General features: G+C 52.7%; 1 protein-coding gene across 10 annotated transcripts in view; it reads left to right on the top strand.

Annotated features, from left to right (window-relative positions):
* ACLY (ATP citrate lyase) overlaps window positions 1-20,367 on the top strand; it is a 48,419-nt gene that overhangs the window by 8,027 nt on the left and 20,025 nt on the right. For 8 of the 10 annotated variants that reach the window (XM_042967645.1, XM_042967644.1, XM_042967643.1 and 5 more), the window contains 16 exons: window positions 529-710; window positions 1,828-1,950; window positions 3,896-3,958; window positions 4,553-4,743; window positions 5,223-5,302; window positions 6,447-6,577; window positions 7,353-7,471; window positions 8,587-8,723; window positions 9,423-9,484; window positions 10,661-10,778; window positions 12,294-12,448; window positions 13,062-13,152; window positions 14,488-14,517; window positions 17,091-17,232; window positions 17,530-17,698; window positions 19,805-19,909. In XM_042967645.1, coding sequence (XP_042823579.1) covers window positions 552-710; window positions 1,828-1,950; window positions 3,896-3,958; window positions 4,553-4,743; window positions 5,223-5,302; window positions 6,447-6,577; window positions 7,353-7,471; window positions 8,587-8,723; window positions 9,423-9,484; window positions 10,661-10,778; window positions 12,294-12,448; window positions 13,062-13,152; window positions 14,488-14,517; window positions 17,091-17,232; window positions 17,530-17,698; window positions 19,805-19,909 — 1,875 coding nt within the window. In that variant the 5' untranslated portion in view covers window positions 529-551. The remainder of the gene's footprint in view (window positions 1-528; window positions 711-1,827; window positions 1,951-3,895; window positions 3,959-4,552; window positions 4,744-5,222; window positions 5,303-6,446; window positions 6,578-7,352; window positions 7,472-8,586; window positions 8,724-9,422; window positions 9,485-10,660; window positions 10,779-12,293; window positions 12,449-13,061; window positions 13,153-14,487; window positions 14,518-17,090; window positions 17,233-17,529; window positions 17,699-19,804; window positions 19,910-20,367) is intronic. The other 2 variants (XM_042967646.1, XM_042967648.1) reach the window with 1 other exon arrangement.

Genomic DNA, 20,367 nt, shown 5'->3' with positions numbered 1-20,367 from the left:
AATGGAATACTACTTGGCAATGAGAAAGAATGAACTCTGGCCTTTTGTAGCAACGTGGATGGAACTGGAGAGTGTTATGCTAAGTGAAATAAGTCAGGCAGAGAAAGACAGATACCATATGCTTTCACTCATATGTGGATCCTGAGAAACTCAACAAAAGACCAGGGGGGAGGGGAAGAGGGAAAAGTTACAGAGAGGGAAGGAGGCAAGCCATAAGCGATTCTTAAATACTGAGAACAAACCGAAGGTTGATGGGGGGTGGTGGGGAGGGGAAAGTGGGTAATGGGCATTGAGGAGGGCACCTGTTGGGATGAGCACTGGATATTGTTTGGAAACCAATTTGACAATAAATTTCATATTAAAAAAAAAAAAAAAGAAGAAGTGCTCATTGAGATCTCGCTTCCTTCCCTCCTGCTGGGCCAGTCCTCCTTCCGCCTCCTGAGAAGTGCTGAGATCTGGTCTTACTGTCTGGGGGCAGCTGGACACGGGTCTCTTCCCCTGCCCACCAGCTCCTGTTCCTCCCAACAGGTAGAGCAGGTCCCTCTGCGGCCATGTCGGCCAAGGCGATTTCGGAGCAGACGGGCAAAGAACTCCTTTACAAGTTCATCTGCACCACCTCAGCCATCCAGAACCGGTTCAAGTATGCCCGGGTCACCCCTGACACAGACTGGGCCCGCCTGCTGCAGGACCACCCTTGGCTGCTCAGCCAGGTGAGCCCACCCTCCCCAGGCCCTTCTTCCGGGCCCAGGGTCAGGAATAGAGACGGTCGGTTTGGTGGAGATGTCCCACCGGGTCACACGATGGCAGACTGCCCACATCAGTGGGCAGCGTGCAGTGGGCTGAGCGGGATTTTGTGTTCGGCTCCGGGCCCCACGTGTTGAGACGCCCCAGCAGGAAACACAGCGCAAGGGCTTGGAGCTTGACTGACTGGAGTCCAGACCAAAGCTCTCTGTCGATTAACCGTGTGGCCTGGAGCAAGCTGTTTTACCTCTTTTGAGTGGCAGATTCCCCATCTGTCAGATGGGCGGAACACTCACCCTGTAAGCTATAAAGATTAGCAATAATGTCTGGAAAGCATTTGGTGTGCCACCTGGCACTTGCAGGTGCTCAGTAAAAGTGGGTGTGGGCTCCACTCACCCCAAGTACAGCATGTTAGGAATGTGTTCGGGCCATGAGGAAGCGTGCTGCGGACTTTGTGTGGCAGCCAGCCCAGAGTAGAGGCTCCTCTGTCCGGGTCCCTGTGGGACCATTGTTGGGAGGCAGAGACTTCTTGGGCAGGGCCAGGAGAGCGGGTTCTGGGGGTGCATGTTCCCTCCCAGCACAAGGTAGCCCACCCATGAAAGGAGCTGCCTCGGGAGGTGGCGCATTTCCTGGCTGGCAGCATGTGAGCAGTGCTTAGGGGCTGCTTGCTGGGCCTGTAGACGGGGTCAGGCCCAGGGATGGGATTGACCAGAACTCTAAGGTCCTTGGTCACCACAAGGCTCTGTCCCCCTGTTCTTCCTTTTGGAACACAGGTGCTGGTCCAAATTCTGAGGGCTTCATGGTTTAGTGGAGCTAAGATGTCGCATAGGGAGGGTAGGGAATCACTCATGTGGCAGGTATGTGGTAAGTATCTACACTGTGCCAGGCCCCATTCGGGGCACGGATGGCTCCAGATTCCAGGATGTCAAAAGAAAGGTATAGGCTTGGATAGGTGAGAAAAGCTTCTAGGAGTTGACACTGAAGAACGGATGGGTGGATAGGAAGCCATGCAGGCTGTCCTGTGCTTCGGGTCCCCAGACTGTAATCTCTTACTCTCCCGTTTCTTTCCTTTCCCTCTTGTTCCAGAACTTGGTGGTCAAGCCAGACCAGCTGATCAAACGGCGTGGAAAGCTGGGCCTCGTTGGGGTCAACCTCACTCTGGAAGGCATTAAGTCCTGGCTGAAACCACGGCTGGGACAGGAGGCCACCGTGAGTACGGCTATAGGTTGGGGTGGAGGTGCTGTGGGAACAGAAGTGGATGTGGTCATCTCCAGATGAGCAGCCCTGTAGGCTCACTGCCTACTCGGCCACACTGTGGCCTGGGGAAGGCCACACTGCAGCCTTGGGTCCCGCAGAGCTGCCTGGTAGCAGGGCCAGTCTTGGTGCTCGCTCCCAGCTCTGCCATCAGCGAATGGCAAGATGGGCTGCAAAAGTAACCCCATTCCAGTTCATGGCCAGGTAGAAACGGTCTGTTATTGGTTTGTTTGTTTATTTAGAGAGGGAGAGCGGGCGCGCAGGTGGGGGAGGGGCAGAGGAGAATCCCAAGCAGGGTCCACACTGTTGGTGTGGAGCCCGACGTGGGGCTCCAACCGCGAGATCGTGACCTGAGCTGAGGTCGGACACTTAACTGACTGAGCCACCCAGGCGCCCCGGAAATGGTTTGTTTCTTTAACAGACCCATCACGGAGATGAGACTCTGAGGCTCATTCTGGGAAGTCCTTTCTTTTCCGTTTTCAGAAAGGGCACAGCAGCTTGTCGTGATGTGTATGCCTAAGAGGGCCGGCAAGAAAAAGTTGCAGAAGGCAGGTGCAGAATCTTTTAGGCAGAGACATTATTAGACCAAGAGCCGAGGATGAGACTGGTAACACTGAAGAGGAAATTCAGTTCTTGGCTTCCCCCAGCTTGGTGATTAATGTCAACTCTGTAGATGAGAGAGCTGAAGTGAAATGTGGTTTAGGGAGGCTAGGAGAGGCTCAGAAATAAAATTGCACTTCTTTTCCTTTTTACTCCTGGACGGGACTGGAGAACAGGCGAGGGGGAGCGGGCTGAGGCGGGCCTGAGGCCGGGAAGGGTGTGCTGTCCATGCGCAGCTTTGCCCCATCTTGGGTGACTGTCACCAGGGCTGAGCTGTTCTCTTCTTTGGCTGTCCTGGAAGCAGGGTGAGGATGACAACGAAGCTGTCTTCCTCTCTTCCTGGGCTCTCTCCAATCAGCTCTTTGTGGTAATTTCCCAGTTTTTGGCTCTTGAACTAAAGAGGACCTCTTAAACTCGTATGTGGACCTGGGGCCGGAGGGATCTCTACTGGCCTTTTTGCTTGCAGGCCTTTGGCGAGAGGATGGCAGGACTGGGGGCTGAGTGGTGTCCCCAGAGAGGTCCTTGTGTTCTTTCTCCTCAGCTGCTGTTGGGAGGGGGCTGTCAGCCGTGTCGGGGCCGGCAACAGTGTCCGCCTCGGCAGAAGCGGCTCATTACCTCTGAGAGATCACTGTCTGGTCCCTGACTCAGCAGTGACGCACACGGGCTGGGGGGGGGGGGGGCGGGGGCTTTGAGACACTCTGGGATGAGGGCTGTCTCGCCTCGGCAGCCGCCAGGGACCCACTCAAACTGATTAGCTCTGCAGGCCTGTTGTCCTCAGCCAGGAAAGTGTGCGTGAAGTTTTCCCCGTCAAGCTCTCCCTCCCCCCGCTCCCCCCCATCCCTGCTGTTCCCAGGCCCAGACTTCTGTCCTTGGGCTGGGTCTCTCTGCTTGAGCTCAGGGATGGAGAGCCTTGATTTGTCTGTGCTCTTTAACTTGTGCTACTGATGGCAGGAGGGAGAGGAGTCCTGATGTCTGTGCTGTGGGGGCGGGGGCAACATTTGTTAGCCCAGCTCACTTGTCACCCTCCAGAGGAGGCAGAGAAAGAACATGTGAGGTCAGTACACTGCAGTGTGGCTGGCAGTGGGTGAAGGAGTATCTCGTGAAGACTTCTTCAGCTTAGGGTCTGTGACCCCATTGCCCTGGTTTCTGGAAAATCTCTCTCTGCCAGATGTCGTGGCAGTAGTACCTGAGCCCCGGCTCCGGTGGGACAACCAAGTAGAGGGAGCAGAGGGCAGTCCTCCTGCCCTGGGGGACAAGACCCACTGGTCCATCTAAGCTTTATTTTTCTCAATCTCAATAGGTTGGCAAGGCCAAAGGCTTCCTCAAGAACTTTCTGATCGAACCCTTTGTTCCCCACAGTCAGGTATGTGTGACGTGGCTCCAAGCCGGGTCTTCTCCCCCACTTTGTGTTTGTCGACTCTAACATGATGAAAGGAGAAATCAAGCTGCTGGAGAAAAGTGAAAAGGACCAGACTCTCTGAGGGTCTGAGGGTGCCATGGAGCAGGGAGTCCAGAGATGAAGGGAAAGGCTTAGTTTGTAGCAGGGAGGAGTCAGGGCTGGTAACAGGGGGCTTCTCGGTGCTGGGATGAGAAAGACTTGAAGGCAGGCACCCTCCCCCAGATTGGGTCACAGTGGCTGAGTCTGGACTGTCAGCTAGGCAATGGCCTCTGCTCTCCTCTTGTCCCTGAAGGGAAGACAGTAACTTTTTACATTTATTTATTTTGAGAGAGAAAGGGAGACAGAATCCCAAGCAGGCTTCCCACCGTCAACGCAGAGCCTGCCTCAGGGCTCAAACTCACGAACCGGCTCATGACCTGAGCCGAAACCAAGAGTCAGATGCTTAACTGACTGAGCCACCCAGGCGCCCCTTTACTAGGGTTTTAGAAATGCACCCAAAGGGGTTGGGCTTGCCAGTTCAGTGCCCCTCCCCCACGTGGTACTGTCTTCCCCTGCAAGGCGGAGGAGTTCTACGTCTGCATCTATGCGACCCGAGAAGGGGACTATGTCCTGTTCCACCATGAAGGTGGGGTGGACGTGGGCGACGTGGACACCAAAGCCCAGAAACTGCTCGTTGGCGTGGACAAGAAACTGAATGCTGAGGACATCAAGAAACACCTCTTAGTCCACGCTCCTGAAGAGAAGAAAGAGTTGAGTGAGAGGGAGGGCAGGCAGGTGGCAGTGGGGGAGCGGGGAAGGTCGAGAGCTCCGGACACAGGGCAGGGAAAGCAAGGTGGTCTTCCCTGTGTGGGCATCCGCTGCCCTGCCCCAGCGTCTGGGTGAGAGGGAAGGCACAGCGCCTCCCTGTCCCAAGGAGGGGAGCAGGGGGCAGACAGGAGGCTGGCTCAGACTGAAATATGCCGTAAGCATCCCTCACCCCACTGGCCCTGTCTGTCTGGTACCAACACCTCCGGCTGCATGCCTGACAGCTCCTTTCCGTCTCAGTGGCTGAAGAGTGATGTCCAGGGAGCAGGGTTTACAGAGGGAAGCGAGAGGTTGGCAGGGCAGGCTTTGGGAAGAGGAGCTGTCAGTAAGAGATGGCCGTGGGGAGAGGGAGGTTTGGGACGTGCTGCCGAGCCTGTTGCCCCTCCCTGAAGATTGACCGTCTCTCTCTCCCTCCCCGCTCTAGGATTCTGGCCAGCTTTATCTCTGGTCTCTTCAATTTCTATGAGGATCTGTACTTCACCTACCTCGAGATCAACCCCCTTGGTAACTGGCTCTGCTGGCGTGGGCCTGGGCAAAGGACAGTTATAACAGGGTCTCAGTGCCTGTGGTAACCCTGGCCTTGACGTTCGACACACCAGACCCCCCCCCACGCGTAGAGGGCACTGCCGGGTGTGCGGTGTGTAGAGGGATGTCTGGGCTCGTGGAGTGCAGTCTCTCGTTTCCGAGCTCTCAGAAGACAACGATAGTTCCTGTTTAACCACCTCCAGCTTTCTTTGCTCTTATTTTGTTCTGTGATGGGGAAGTCCTGATTTTGATCTGACTCTGCTTAGTGGCTATTCCTGGCAGGGGTTAAGCTGTTCTCCCAGGACCTGGGCTGCCCCTTCACTGGTCTGACCGTTCAGGCTCTTCTTTCCTCTTCAGGCCCTTGGAGCACTCCCCAGGAATTGGTCAATCATTGATCCCCAAGCTGGGAAGATCTTGGTCCAGGCCCCTCAGGCTGTGAGGGAGGCAGGTGGCGTGAGCTGGCTCTGGCCAGGGCTGTTCAGGGCAAAGTCCAGATTCCAGATTCCAGCTGGGGATGCAACCCCTCTAATGGACCAGATGGCTGTTTGCTGACTTCATTAGTTAAACGACCCAGGGGTAAAGGGAAGATGGATGTCCAGTTAATGGGCAGTAAATGAATCCTGCTGGCTGGGGGCTCAGTGTACCCAGTGGTTTCCCACTCCCACAGGCAACTAAGGCTTCTCCTGGCCAACCTCGAGAAACCCAGATATATACACCTAAGGGTTGGGGTCGGGGTGGGGGGCCTCCCAACAGCAGCTCGTACCTTAACACTTTATGTTTTAGTGGTAGGGCTGTGGATGGGTGAATGGTTAGATATTTAAGGCATAGAGTGTCGCTTTTCAAAAAATGTTAAAAAATTGCCAGGGCAACTAAACACGACATCCCTGTCACATTACCTGTAAGTCAGGGAGGGAGGGGAGTGGTCTTAATTAATTTATTTCTCTTCTAACGGGGGAAAAGCTGTGTGGAATGGCCGTCCGGTTTCTTGCAGAGCTGGGCAGTTGTTAGGTCTGGGTGGGACCTCGGGAGGTGGTGGTGGGGAAGCCTGTGGAGGGGTTTGGAGGTTGGTGGTAGATGCCTTTGCCGGGGGGCTGGCATCTGAGTACCTCTGCTTTTCTCACAGTTGTGACCAAAGATGGCGTCTATGTCCTTGACCTGGCGGCCAAGGTAGATGCCACAGCCGACTACATCTGCAAAGTGAAGTGGGGTGATATAGAGTTCCCTCCTCCCTTCGGGCGGGAAGCTTATCCAGAGGTAAGGCTGGCTGCTCTGGGGAGGAGATGGAACATGATGGGGACCTGGGGGAGGGTGACTAATCTCAGAGGAGCATCGGGCCCCCCTTGTGCGCTGTTTATTTGGCAGGAAGGGAAGGTCGAGAGCCATTTAATTTTCTTAAAACCCCCAAAGGAGGTGGGGGTGGGAGTCAGCCAAGCCTCTGAATCCCGGCCAGAAATCCTTTTAGACTTCTCTCTCAATCAACCTCCCTGGGCTCTTAACTTGATTTGTTGATAATTCCGAGTGGATCTTGCTCATCCTGCCGGGGGAAGGTAGTTCTCTTGGCCACTTGCTGAGAATTTTAATTGCTCTTTCCCACCACATCATCTGAGAGGTCTTCACAGCAGGATTAGGCCTGTGAGTCATAACCCAGGCCAGGGCAAGAGGTTGGGCCGGAAGAAGGGGCGTGTGATGAACCAGGCAGGCATACATTGGGATTGGGGGCTGTTTAGAAGCAGGGTGACCTAGTGAGACCTGGGACTTGGGCAGAGGGTCAGGGACTTGAGGACAGAGAGAAAGGAGTTGGGAAGTTTGTCCCCAGGCAGCGACTGTGGCTATGGGTGGTTCTGGTCCTTGAGGACATCATCGTGTTTTGTCCCAGGTACATAGGACCCTGCACAACCCCTCTCCCTGACCCTCTTGAGACAATGGAGGACCTCTTCATGTGTCTTCAGGGAAAGGGACAGGGTCCCAGGTGCTGGGACCTGGTGAAGGGGGTATCCCCAGGACCCATCTGTTGCTGTCTGGTCCCTAGGAAGCTTACATTGCAGACCTGGATGCCAAAAGTGGGGCGAGCCTGAAGCTGACCTTGCTGAACCCCAAGGGGAGGATCTGGACCATGGTGGCCGGAGGTGGTGCCTCTGTTGTGTACAGGTGACCGAGGGGCTACTGAAAGGATGGCAGTTGGGCCTACCCCGAGTCCATGTGCGCACAGCCTAGATCAGATTGCCTTACCTTGGAGTGGGGATGGGGGGGGGTCTTCATCTTCTCCCCTTGGCGTAAAGCAGGGCTCTGGTAAAAGCCTGCCCTGTATGTACACTGTCCCCTGCAACTTTCTTACTTAAAAAAAATTTTTTTAATGTTTATTTTTGAGAGAGAGAGGCAGAGCACGAGCGGAGGAGGGGCAGAGAGAGGGAGACATAGAATCCAAAGCAGGCCCCAGGCTCTGAGCTGTCAGCACAGAGAGGGAGAGCTAGAATCCCAAGCAGGCTCTGTGCTGTCAGCAGAGTCCAACGATCCCATGAACGGTGACACTCCGACCTGAGCTGAAGTCAAGAGTCAGACATATAAGCGACTGAGCCACCCAGAAGCCCCTTGTTTATTTTTATTTTTTAAAATCTTTATAGTTAGTGCTATGGGCTTCCTGCAGAGATACAATAAATGCAGAAAAGAACCCAATAGTAAACATCGCTTGGCTGTCTCCCCATCTCTCCTGCTAGTAGGTCACCACAGTGAACACGTTGCTGTGTGTCCTTCCAGCTGTTTTAATGCCTGTATAAGTATCATACTTTAACAGTTTATAAGAATATTGGGATCATATTCCATAGTCTTTGCAGTAATTGGTTTTTCACTTAAAGCACAGTAGACATCTGTTCGTTTCCAGGCAGTAATCTGCCATGTTCCCCTCCATGCCTGGCTGAGCTCTCCTCTAGTTGCAACCATTTTACTTCTCCGTTGGGCAGCCAAGCAGGGACTCCTGGAATATGTGATTCTTCTTTGTGTTGGGAGGTGCTCCTTGTTCCTTTTACTTAATGTTGTCAATCCAGGACCCCACTGTGGCTGGGGGCTGGCAGAGAGTGCTGCCCGGGAGAGCCTGATGCGACTTCAAGTGTGACTTCTCTGGACCTTGAGGGTCTGAGGCCCGAGAGGTCGGTTCCATAAGCTGACTATGGGGCTTTCGGGGCATCTGTGTGTCCTCATCGGCACCAGGCTGCCACCCTCAGCCACTAGAGTCAGAATCAGCACTGACTTCCGTGTCTTCCTGACAGTGATACCATCTGCGACCTAGGGGGTGTCAATGAGCTGGCAAACTACGGGGAATACTCAGGCGCCCCCAGCGAGCAGCAGACCTATGACTATGCCAAGACGATCCTCTCCCTCATGACCCGGGAGAAGCACCCAGATGGTGAGACACACACGCTCCTTTCCCAGGATGGCCCATTGTGCCACAGTGGGAATAGCTTTGGGCGAGGAGGCACTGGGGTTGTGGCCCTGCTCCTTTGCGGCCTGGGGCTATTTAGCTTCTGGACCTCTGTTTCTCCCAACTGTACAGTGGGCAGTGTGGCCTCTGTCAGATGGAGGCTGCGGGGAAGCAAGGAAGCGATATGTACATAAAGTCCTGTAGGCAGGTGCAAGGGAGGAGGTAGCAATGTGCTCTTACTGACTTGTAGAAACTCAGTTCTTAGCGGCCCACTTCTACACTTACTGTTTGGGCTGTGGGATTCCCAGCTTCACTTTACCGCCTGTCTAGTGTTTGGGGGCTACACATACCAGTTCCCTTTCCTTTGAGCCAATAGAGATTCCTACCAGGAGTATCCAGAAATTAAACCGGGTTTCTCAGTGGCAGCCAGGAATGACGTAGAGGTTCTGTGGGTTTGGATTAACCACCTGCTCAGTGGCATGGGTAATGGAGAGCTGAATTGGTTAAGACTGAACGGATGTCAAGGGAGGTCAGCCTGCTCCCCACCCCACCCAGCCTCTGCACTGACACCTCCTAACAGTTGAGGGATCCGTGCTTAGAGAAGAGAGAACGCCCTCGGTTGGATTTCTGGTAGGATGTTCTACTTTTCTAACCCTTTTTTGACCTCTCTTACTCCCAACACAGGCAAGATCCTCATCATTGGAGGCAGCATTGCAAACTTCACCAATGTGGCTGCCACATTCAAGGTAACCAGCCACCGGGGACCGTGTAGTCTCTGGGGAATGTGGGTTTGGGAAAAGCCAGGAAGGGAGGTTTCTGTAAGCAAAGTTTGAGGCAGAAGCAGGTTTCCATGACTTACCCAGCTGAGTAGGGGCTTTTGTCCCAGGGGCCCTTGTTGGGGATGCAGAAGACGCTGGGATAGATTTGGGTCTTCTCCAAAAGGTCAGAATGAGGAAAATGGATCGATGATCTGAGGCTCTTGCTCATCCAGCTGAGGCCTGTCAGCCTGGTCCCTGTGCACAGGTCAGGGGTGAGGGCACACAGTTCTGAGTGGGACTGCTGGTCAAAAAGGGCAACAGAGCTAACCTGGCTCGAGAGTCCTCAGGAGGCCATTTCTTGTTCTGTACTGTCCGACGCTCAGGGAATGTCCCTTCTGGTAGCGCATATTTGAGAATGATGGATAAATAAATGTCCACCTTGAAAGTCTGAGCTCTCATGAAGTGGGGGACCAGGCCTCGTCAGTCTTGCCAAAAACAGAGTCTCTCTAATGGGTCCTGATTCAACAGACCAATCTGAAACAGGTGAACCTTGGCAGTTTTATTTTAACTTTTGAGCAACCCTATAATAAAGGCAGCCCTGTCGATATGGATGGTTACTTCTGGAACAGCAACCAGGTGGCATGCCTTGGGTGACAGAAATTAGACTTCTGACCCAGGAAAGACCGCATTGGTGCACACCTGTTCATTCTCCCAAATTGTTTCCAGAGTTGATACCCATTGCAAGGGCTGTTCTCCAAAATCGCTGGAAGAAACTTTAGTAGGACTTTGATATTTAAGTGGACTAGATCCTGATACTTCTGAGAACCCTTGCATAGGACCCTGGTCTAGATCCTCGCCACCTGCCCCGGCTGCAATAAGAGATAACAAGAATGACTGGAGACGGCACCCTATGCATTGAGGGGTGTGACTCCCAGGGACTCCAAACTGCTGCCCCAGCAACATCACAAGCGACTGCATGTCCTGGGCCTTTCGGTTGCTTGTGCGCAGTCCAGTCCACACGTGTGAATTCTTGACTGCCGGGGCCTGCCATGCTTCTTCGTGAGAAGCAGTCCTTGTTAGGTACACCTGGGATGTTCGTTCATCGTGATTATAAATAATTGCCTTATTTTTAGGCACATGTCTGTCGTCCCTTCCTGCTTCCAGGGCATCGTGAGAGCAATTCGAGATTACCAGGGTCCCCTGAAGGAGCACGAGGTCACGATCTTTGTCCGAAGAGGCGGCCCCAACTATCAGGAGGGCTTGCGGGTGATGGGAGAAGTCGGTAAGATGGCGACCTTTTCTGTCCCCAGCGCTCTGTGCCGGGTCTTCGGACACTTGCTTCTACTTCCAGTGTGTGCGCTCCTCTGATGCAGAGCTCGACCTGAACTTCACAATGGCTCAGAAAACATTTCCATTCAGCTGTTCATTTAACAGATATTTGCGGAACACCTGCTCTGTGTGGCCTGTGTGCCAGGCACTGGGGTTGCAGCTGTACATTTGACCGACAGCAATCCCTCGTGCTGTTGAAAACATCGACAGTAATGTCAGGTGGCGCTAGGTGACATGAAGGTAAACAAAGCCGAGTAAAGGGATAGCTTGCGTGGGAGGGGACAGGGCCGGTTTTAATGGGGTGATCGGTGGAAGCCCCCCCAAAACGGTGACATTTGAGCAGTGACCTGGAGGAGAGGAGAGAGCACTTAGCAGTGTCTGCAGAGAGAAGGCCAAGTTCCAAGGCCCTGAATGGGAGCGTACTGCTGTGCAGGACCAGCAGGCAGGGCCGAGGGAGCGAGGGCAGGGTGTTGGCAGGTAAGGGTGGGAGGCAGTGGGAGCTATGTGGGACTGGTACAGGTACGGGGGAGCACTTGGCCGTGACCCTGGGCTGGCAGCCTCTGGAAGACTTTGAGGAAGTGGCACAACTTGATTTTGGGTTAGAAGGGTTGTTTTGGCTGCTGGGTGGAGCACGGGCTCAGGGGCAGGAGGGTGGAGACCCCTTGGGCTGTGGGGGGAGAGGTGGGGACGATTGGTTAATTGGTAGAACAAGAGAGCAGAGTGCAGACCTCATTGCTAGGAGCACTTATGTGGGGAGCAGGAATTCACATGAAGCGTTGGAGGGGTGACAGACGCGTGCCATGCCCTTTGATTGGAGGGGCAAAAGCTTGCCATCTTCCCATTTTTGCAAATCTGGTATCCGTGGCAAATAGGAACCTGCCTCAGTCACCTGAAGGGGTGCCAGGTCCTCGTTTTCACCTACAGCTGAGTTCCTGCCATGGGCCCAGCCTTCGGGACAGCATGGTGAATGTTAGTCACGGTCTGGCCATTAAACTCACAGAACATTAAATAAGTAAACACTTACTAAGAGGTTGATCCCTCTCAGTTAGGGATGTGTACAGTGAAGTGGCAGGGGAGACGGAGGAGGAGGTGGCGAGCGACGAGAGACTCCACACAGAGGACCGAGGGGGGCTGGAGCCCTGAGGAAATGAGCCCAAGGCCCAGGCACAGAGGCCAGGCCGGGCGGAAGTCGAGGTCGAGGGATGGGAGGGCCAGGGTCTCGCTGCCCACAGCAGGACGGTGCTTGTGGTTGTACTTCAGGGTGTCGGTAAAGCCAGGCCTTGCTCTTATCAAAGCAGGTGGTCTTTATGGAGATTTGTTTGGTGGTAAAAATATGACGGTTGGTCTATCTTGGATAATTGGCCTTGTGCAGAAGGCACTAGATGCCAGGCAGGGCCCCTTGCAGAGCAGTGTGGACGTGGACACTTATTTGAAGACTTGAATGATGGATTCTTTTCTTTCCTCACAGGGAAGACTACTGGGATCCCCATCCATGTCTTTGGGACTGAAACTCACATGACAGCCATTGTGGGCATGGCCCTAGGCCACCGGCCCATCCCCAACCAGCCACCCACAGCGGCCCACACTGCAAACTTCCTCCTTAATGCCAGTGGGAGTACCTCGGTAGGTGCCCCCTCTCCTCTGCCTGAAAACCTGCCTTGTCATCTTTGTCACCCTCTCCTACCTCCCTCCCATCCAGGACACAAGTGCCCCTCTTCTGTTCCTAGTCGTCTGTGGGCATTGGAGAAAGACGGGTTGGTTTCTAGATCTCTGCTGGCTTTTTTTCTGCCCAATCAAGGTAGTATAATGAAAGCCTACCGGGTTTTATTAGTTTAGTTTAGTTAAGTTTCTTAAGTAAGCTCTTTACCCAACGTGAGACTTGAACTCACAACCCCGAAATCAAGAGTCTCATGCTCCACAGACTAAGCCAGCCAGATGCCCCAAGACCAGGGGTTTTTAAATCAGACTGGAGTTCAAATCCTGTTGAGAAAGAGACCTTGGCAGGTGTCTTACCCTCCAGAGCCTCAGTTTGCTTATCTGTGACCTAGAACAATACTAATTCCTATCTCAAGAGGGTTGTTGTAGTAGTACTTTTGCAAGCACTTAGTAGAAGATAGTGCTGTACAGGATTCTTATTACCTGATTTCTTTGGGGCCTTAAGGCTCCAAAGCTCAAGGACTAATAGTTCTTTTTCCCAGTTGCTACCTGTGACTCTTGTCTCCTTGTCCCACCCCAGACTCCAGCCCCCAGTAGGACGGCATCTTTTTCTGAGTCCAGGGCTGATGAGGTGGCACCCGCAAAGAAGGCCAAGCCTGCCATGCCACAAGGTAAGTGGCAGCCAGCAGATTCAGGCACTCCCTGTCTGCCTGTCCTTTCTGGGCCCTGCTGGGGTGGGCCCTGCTGGGGCGCCGGAACATGGTTTGGGCTGTGCTGTAAGAGTGTGCATGGCACATGGGCCAAATGGACACGAGGACATGAAGAGTTGAACCTTCCTGAGCCTTTCTGTGGGCTCCCCACGCTGCACCTGGGTCACCTCGCTCCCCACTGTCTTCCCCTCTGTCCCCTTACTTCCGTGGGGCTGTGTGAAGTGGCGAAGGAGACAGGGCGACAGAAATACCTGGGGGTGGCAAGGCCTCCCAGACTCCACTTCTTTTTTTTCTTTCCTTTTTCTTTTTGTTAATGTTTATTTATTTTTGAGAGAGAGAGAGAGAGAGAGACAGAACATGAGTGGGGTAGGGGAAGAGAGAGAGAGAGGGAGACACAGAATCCAAGGCAGGCTCCAGGCTCTGAGCTGTCAGCACAGAGCCTGACTCAGGGCTCAAACTCATGAACCGGGAGATCACGACCTGAGCCGAAGTTGGTCATTTAACTGACTAAGCCACCCAGGCGCCCCTCCCAGACTCCACTTCTAAGTGGAGAGCAGGAGCCTAGAGCTGGTCCAGCAGAGCAAGGGCCCTCACAGTGGTTCCTGCCTGCCCAACCTCTTGGGGCTCCTACAAAGACCCCCCCCTTCCTGTGAGCCCACCGTAAGAGCACACGTCATTTACCAGCCCATCCGCAGTTTGCCTTCTGTGTCTGTCCGTCCTCTGGTTCATCAGATGCGACCCCTGCCACCACCCAGCTCTTACAGCCAGTGTTAATTAATGTAGCCCCTTCCTGGTACAGGAAGTCTGCACTTGAGGCATTTTGGGAAATAGTTACACTGGCTCCAGGCACTCAAGATTGCACACTGTTTCCCCGCAGTCCCCAAACCAGCAGCTTTGTCCACAGAATGACAAGTCCAGCTCTACGATAACCTGATCCTCTTACTGGGCTTCATGGGGACAAAACGGGATTGGCATTACAAGGGTGTGATGGGGTCAGCTGTCCCTCCACCAGGCCTGGGGGCTTTGGTGTTCAGCACACCTTCCAAGCCTTCTGGCTCCTCCTGCCCCCTCTCTGCCCCTTTGGCCCTTTGCCCTCTCTTGCTTCTGCTGTGCTGATCAGCACTCTCTCCTCTTCGGTCGGCTTCACTCCTGTCCATTGTGGAATAGACAAGACTTGGTGAGGGCGTCAGCCCTGTGAGGCTTGTCCTTGGGATCCTTCCCTTTTCCCACCCTCTCCCTCTAAAGCCTCCAACTACCAGCAGGTGACTCAGTTGCCTTGGTCATTTTCTTTGACAGATTCAGTCCCAAGTCCAAGATCCCTGCAAGGTAGGATGCCCCTGCCCTGCCCCAGCTCTGTGTGTGGCTTTGTTAGTGGGTTATAGTCTTAACTGTGTGCTTTGTTTCCCCCCCCAAGTCCTAGTCCTTGCTCTCCCTCCCCTTCCCACCCCTGCTTAGTCACTCCCACCCCCACTCAGCACTCTCCTGGCCGGCTGTCTCTGGCTCTACACTCAGGACAGGACATGGCGTGGAGCGTAGGAGCAACAGCTGGGCCCAACGCCTTGGAGAGTAGGGGTGGCGCCTGCTGAGGAGGGAGGGGAGTCCTGGGAAGGAGGGAGCCATGGACACTGAAGTGGGGTGGAGGGTGGTGGCAGCACAGGCACACGGAGGGCAGCCTCAGCTCTCCCGATTCCCATCTGGGTCTCATGGCCTCTTTTCCTGCCAAGCCTCACTCCTGCCTGCTGCATCCCTGAGCTCTCAGTGCCAGCCATGGGTTTAGATTTCTCTGGGTTTTTGCGGAAGACAGGCTGGACAAGGGGAGATGTAGAAGCCTGGATGGATGTGCAGTAAATCTGTGGAGGGGATCTGGGTTTGGTCTGGTGAATGAGGTCACTGCTTACAAGGGACATTTTCAGTGCTCACTCACACGTTCACGCAAAGACACATTCGCCTATTGCCTAAAGTGAATGGATTCATTGCTTCAAAGTGTCAGGGTTTCTGCTTCTGCTTGACTTTTTGACTTTCACAGCTATGAGAGATTTTGCTCCAGGGGAGGGGGAAAAATTTTCTGATGATGACCTTTGATACCTTGCTAAGGGGAGGGGAAGGGGCACCTAGGCTAGGGTCAGGTATCCCCCTGGAAAGGCCAGGAATGCAAACCTCTGACCATCTGCCTTTAATCCCTCTGGTTCCTGTCTCTGGCGAGATCCTTTGTTACCTGAATGACCCAAGCACTGTGCCGAGAGAACAGGGGTCTACTCCAGTTCTGAGAGCTCTTGCATCCAAGGGGTGGGCTTATCTTATTGTTAGTTCCTGAGCCAGACTTCGGAGGGAGAGGAGGACAGATAGTGCAGCCAGCAGGGGCGTCTGGTGGGGGTGTTAGGCCTGCAGCAGGGGTTCTCTGAGGCCCTTGCTGCTGGTTAGCTGAGGATGACAGCCTTCTCTGTGCTCTAATTCTGCGCCTTTCACGCTGGAGGTACAGTTGGGCTTCTAGAGATTCCAGGCTTTGTCCCTTTCTGTAGTCTTTTGGGTAGACAGATGTGTGTATGTGTGCTTGCTCGCACTCTGACTTGGGTCCGTCTGGGCCCCCCTCCTGCGAGGGTGGGGAGGGGCCGGGCCACCCTGGTTTGTATCTCCCCTCCTCCTTTGCACAATTGAGCTGCACCTTAAATTAGTATATAATCTGGCTCTGATGCTAGATGACAGGATCTCTGTCACTTGGCATCTCCAAGCTTCCGGTTCCTGGGACTGGGAAGTGAGGGTACCGGATTAGGTGGCTTCCTTTGTTCTGTGATCCCGTGTCTTGTGAGAACCCAGATGGGTCCGGTGACAATAAGTCCTAGGTATTTGGAACAGCAGGAGCCTTGTGCTATGGGAAGCTTACAGCTGGGAGGGAAGAAGCAAGCCTGTGTAGGGATGAGAACCCCACATGCTTTGGGAGAGTGATCTCAAATTTATTAAATCACATCTTGAGCCTGATTAGCAAAGCCCACACTAGACTAGTACACTAGGTTAATTAATACCAGATGGCCACGGAGCTCAGTGCATTGATTTCCCTGGGGGAGCCGAGAACCTCCCTGGGGGGCTACTTTCCTCCAGCAGGACTTGCAGAGAAGGGAGAGTCCGGTCACCTGCCTGCAGGGTGGTGAAGGAGCGTTTCCCTTCAAGGCATGGAAGCATTTCTGAGCCCTTTCTCCCCCCACCTTCTTTTGCCTCTCCTTTCTGCCCTGCGGGACCAGCCAAGAGCATTGTTCTGATCAGGAAAGGGCCAGAGGGAGGAGGGCAGGAGGAACAGCACAGAGAATGTGGGGAGGTGCTGAGAGCCAGTGTACCTAGGCCAGAACCTCAGGTAGAAATAGTAAGGCCATGGCCAGCCTCTACTTTGGACCTACACTGACCTAGAATCATGAGGATTCGGATCCTGACCCAAGCTGATTTATGTCCAGCTTTAGAGGTGGTGATTGTTGGGTTGTTTAAAATCCTGCAGGCACTAGAATTAGGAGAGCTTAGTTTTTTCTTGGTGACTTTAAAAATAATTTATCAAGCCTTTGTTGGCATATAAGCAAAATGCTGATTATACTCCTTTCCTGTGAAGGTGAGCAGGTCCTATAGGGATTCTCTGCCTGTGGACCTGTTCTCTGCATGGGAGTCCTTTCTGTGTTCATTGCTAGCTCTTTACCAGCCAGGCAGGTCCTCTTAGCTCTCTTTGCTCTCTCTGCCCCCTCTTTCCAGAAAAAACAAGGCACCTCTTCCCCAAGTTCTCAGAATCCTATCCTCTTGACGCTGCTCTGCGGTGGTGATGAGCCCCCCTCTCTGGACTGGGCATGGAGGGGTGTGGCAGCCCCTGAGGGTCTCCCGGGGGTGTGTGTTCTGGGTGCACTCGCTGTGTCTTTGCCCACCAGGAAAGAGTGCCACCCTCTTCAGCCGCCACACAAAGGCCATCGTGTGGGGCATGCAGACCCGGGCTGTACAGGGCATGCTGGACTTTGACTACGTCTGCTCCCGAGATGAGCCCTCCGTGGCCGCCATGGTGTACCCTTTCACGTGAGTCCCACCAGGGCGGGAAACTAGAGATGGCTGCCAAGTGGGATTTCCTCATCTCATCCCCCTCACTAAGAGCTGGGGGGAGCCAGCAAGATTATCCCCTTGGGTGGGGAAGCACCTGCCATCCCAGACTGGGGCGATCCATATTCCTGGGGGATCTTTTCCCCAGAGTTTGGAACTCTTTGAGGACAGAGGCCCTGTCTTTCCACCTTCTAGATGAAGCTCCTCCCTTGGCTCCGCCCTCCCCAGCCCGGACAGTTTGGGGCTGTCCTGACCCCTCCTCCTTCTCTCTCACAGCGGGGACCACAAGCAGAAGTTTTACTGGGGTCACAAGGAGATCCTGATCCCTGTCTTCAAGAACATGGCTGATGCCATGAAGAAGCACCCAGAAGTAGACGTGCTGATCAACTTTGCCTCTCTCCGCTCAGCCTATGACAGTACCATCGAGACCATGAACTACTCACAGGTAGATCACTGGGTCCTGGGGTGGGGAAGCAGGGAAAGCCCTTGAGTGGTGTCAGCCGGCACTGCCACCTGGGCTAAAGGGCTTGGCACTCGGGACTGGCTGGCGATCGAAAGTGGTTGGATACACTTGATCTTCGGAAGGTAGGGTTAGGGAGGTAGGGTGGTAACTGAGGGCGGGCAAGCCAGACAGGGCTGCTTACCTGGGCTAACAAAGAGTCCGTTCAGGATCATCTACCTCTGCCAGAACCTCCCTGTGCTGCTAGGACTGGCTCTAAGAATAGAATCAAAAGCAATTTCTTATGAAGTCATTACATATTTATTACAAAGAAAACTTAAATACTGTTAAATAAAAAGAAGAACATAAATGCTTCAGTTAAGTAAGTCCTATTTCTCAGAAACACGGTTGCCAACGTTTGAGTGTATCCTTATCAGCACCTTTTTCTGGATTTGAACAGGTGGAATAACACTGTATGTAACTATTTTGTAATCCATTGTTTTCAGTTACTTTTTCTACATCAATAAATATTTATTGGCAACATCGGTTTTGCTTTTTCAGGTCTTATGGTGAGCATCTTAGATGAACATTTGCATATATCCTTAATTATTTCCCCAGCGCAAATGTCTAAACCAGTCAGACTGCTGCATCAGAATATACAGATTTGAAAGCCTTTGTTTGATCCATCCTGCCCAGGTGCCCTCCAGAAAAGTTGTATGGACATAATCTCCATCACTAGTCCAAGAATGCCTGCTTCCCTGTACCCTGGCCAACACTTGAATGTTCGCGTTATAAAAACACATATTTGACGAGTGATAGGCATTCTACTTAACTTGTGTATCTTTGATCATTAACTAAGATGAACTTTCAAAAACATTTATTGACCATTTATATTTTACGAGTTGCTCTCCCTTCCTTTTTTTCTGTTGAGGTATTTGTCATTTTTGTTACTGATTTGTACGAGCCTTTATATTTTTTTTAACATTTTTTTAACGTTTATTTTTGAGAGAGACAGAGTGCAAGCGGGGAGGGGTAGAGAGAGAGGGAGACACAGAATCTGAAGCAGACTCCAAGTTCTGAGCTGTCAGCACAGAGCCCGACGCAGGGCTTGAACTCACGAACTGTGAGATGGTGACCTGCCAAAGTCAGATGTTCAACTTACTGAGCCACCCAGGTCCCTCTGTACGAGCCTTTATAGATTAAGATATTGATTCTTCTGTTCAAAATTATTGTCTGATCCCAGACTGGCCTAGTTCAGCTTATGATTGGAGAATGTAAACTTTTGTTCCCATCTCAGTGAAACAAAAACGAAAACACACCTGCTGAAAATGAGTTGTTTTTTTATTCTTGAGCAAAGGTTAACAGACTATAGCCTAAGGGTCAAACTTAGCTCTCTGTTTTTATAAATAAACTTTTATTGGAACACAGCCATATTCATTCATTTACATGTTGTCCATGATTGCCTTCATGCTACACAGGCAAAGTTTAGCAGTTACTGCAGAGACCATATGACCGACGAAGCCAGAAAAAGTTTGCTGGCCCTGAGAGCCAGATAGAGATGGTTCTTGATGTTTCCTGCCCAACCCTCCTCCCCACCCCCCCACCCCTACCCCTTCTGGCTTTCTCCCCCAGCCCAGTCTCTGGTCTGTGTGTGGAAGCAACTCGTGTCCCGTGCTGGCCCTGGGACATAGAGTCGGAGACTCGGAGGGTACAGCGGAGAAAGCCGTAGATACTTGCTTTATGAGCAGGCATCAGGACAGGTGGGGGGGACAGGTGGGTCTGAGTCTTGAGGGTTTTTGGATGGGAGAGAATGTAGCCACTTTGACGGTCATGGGTTTTCAGAAACATTTGTTCCTGCTTGGGTTACTGAGTTACTGTGGTGTTAACCAATGGAGATTGGTTTCGGGTATCTATGCCTCTCGCCTCTCCTTTTGGAAGAGGATTGGAGTGATGAGGCTAGGAACAGAGGTCTATGGGAGGAAGGGGTGCATACTGTTAACATTACTTTGTTCTTAGAGCCCGGAAGGGGGCATGGAAGGTTGGTCCTGTATAGGTTGCTGCCTCGTTGCTTCATCTGAGGCACAGAGTTAACAGGAAGGGACTGTCCTTTAGATCCGGACCATTGCCATCATAGCTGAAGGCATCCCTGAGGCCCTCACAAGGAAGCTGATCAAGAAGGCAGACCAGAAGGGAGTGACCATCATTGGACCTGCCACTGTGAGTGTCCTTTTCCAGAAACCCTTTTTTCTTTCTTTCTTTCTTTCTTTCTTTCTTTCTTTCTTTCTTTCTTTCTTTCTTTCTTTCTTTCTTTCTTTTTTAATGTTTATTTATTTTTGAGAGAGAGACAGCGTGTGTGTGGGGGAGGAGCAGGGAGAGAGGGAGACCCGGAATCTGAAGCAGGCTCCAGGCTCCCAGCTGTCAGCACAGAGCCCGACTCGGGGCTCGAACTCAGGAACTGTGAGACCATGACCTGAGCCGAAGTCAGATACTTAACTGACTAAGCCACCCCGTTGCCCCAAGCCTTTTAAGTTCAAGGCTATCTTATAAAGTTCTGGGCCCACAGAAAACTAAGTTGTTGACTCTTCTGTTTCCCTGTTAGGTTGAAAAGATTCAGAGAGTACCTATTGAAAGTGCATATCTACTTTAAAGGGCCATATCTACTCTCTCCAGGCCAT

Source organism: Panthera tigris, chromosome E1, assembly GCF_018350195.1.
Source record: "Panthera tigris isolate Pti1 chromosome E1, P.tigris_Pti1_mat1.1, whole genome shotgun sequence".
In the NCBI taxonomy this organism is placed as follows: Eukaryota; Metazoa; Chordata; class Mammalia; order Carnivora; family Felidae; genus Panthera; species Panthera tigris.
Note: the sequence above shows the minus strand (reverse complement) of the source record. Positions and strands in the feature narration are given on the sequence as shown.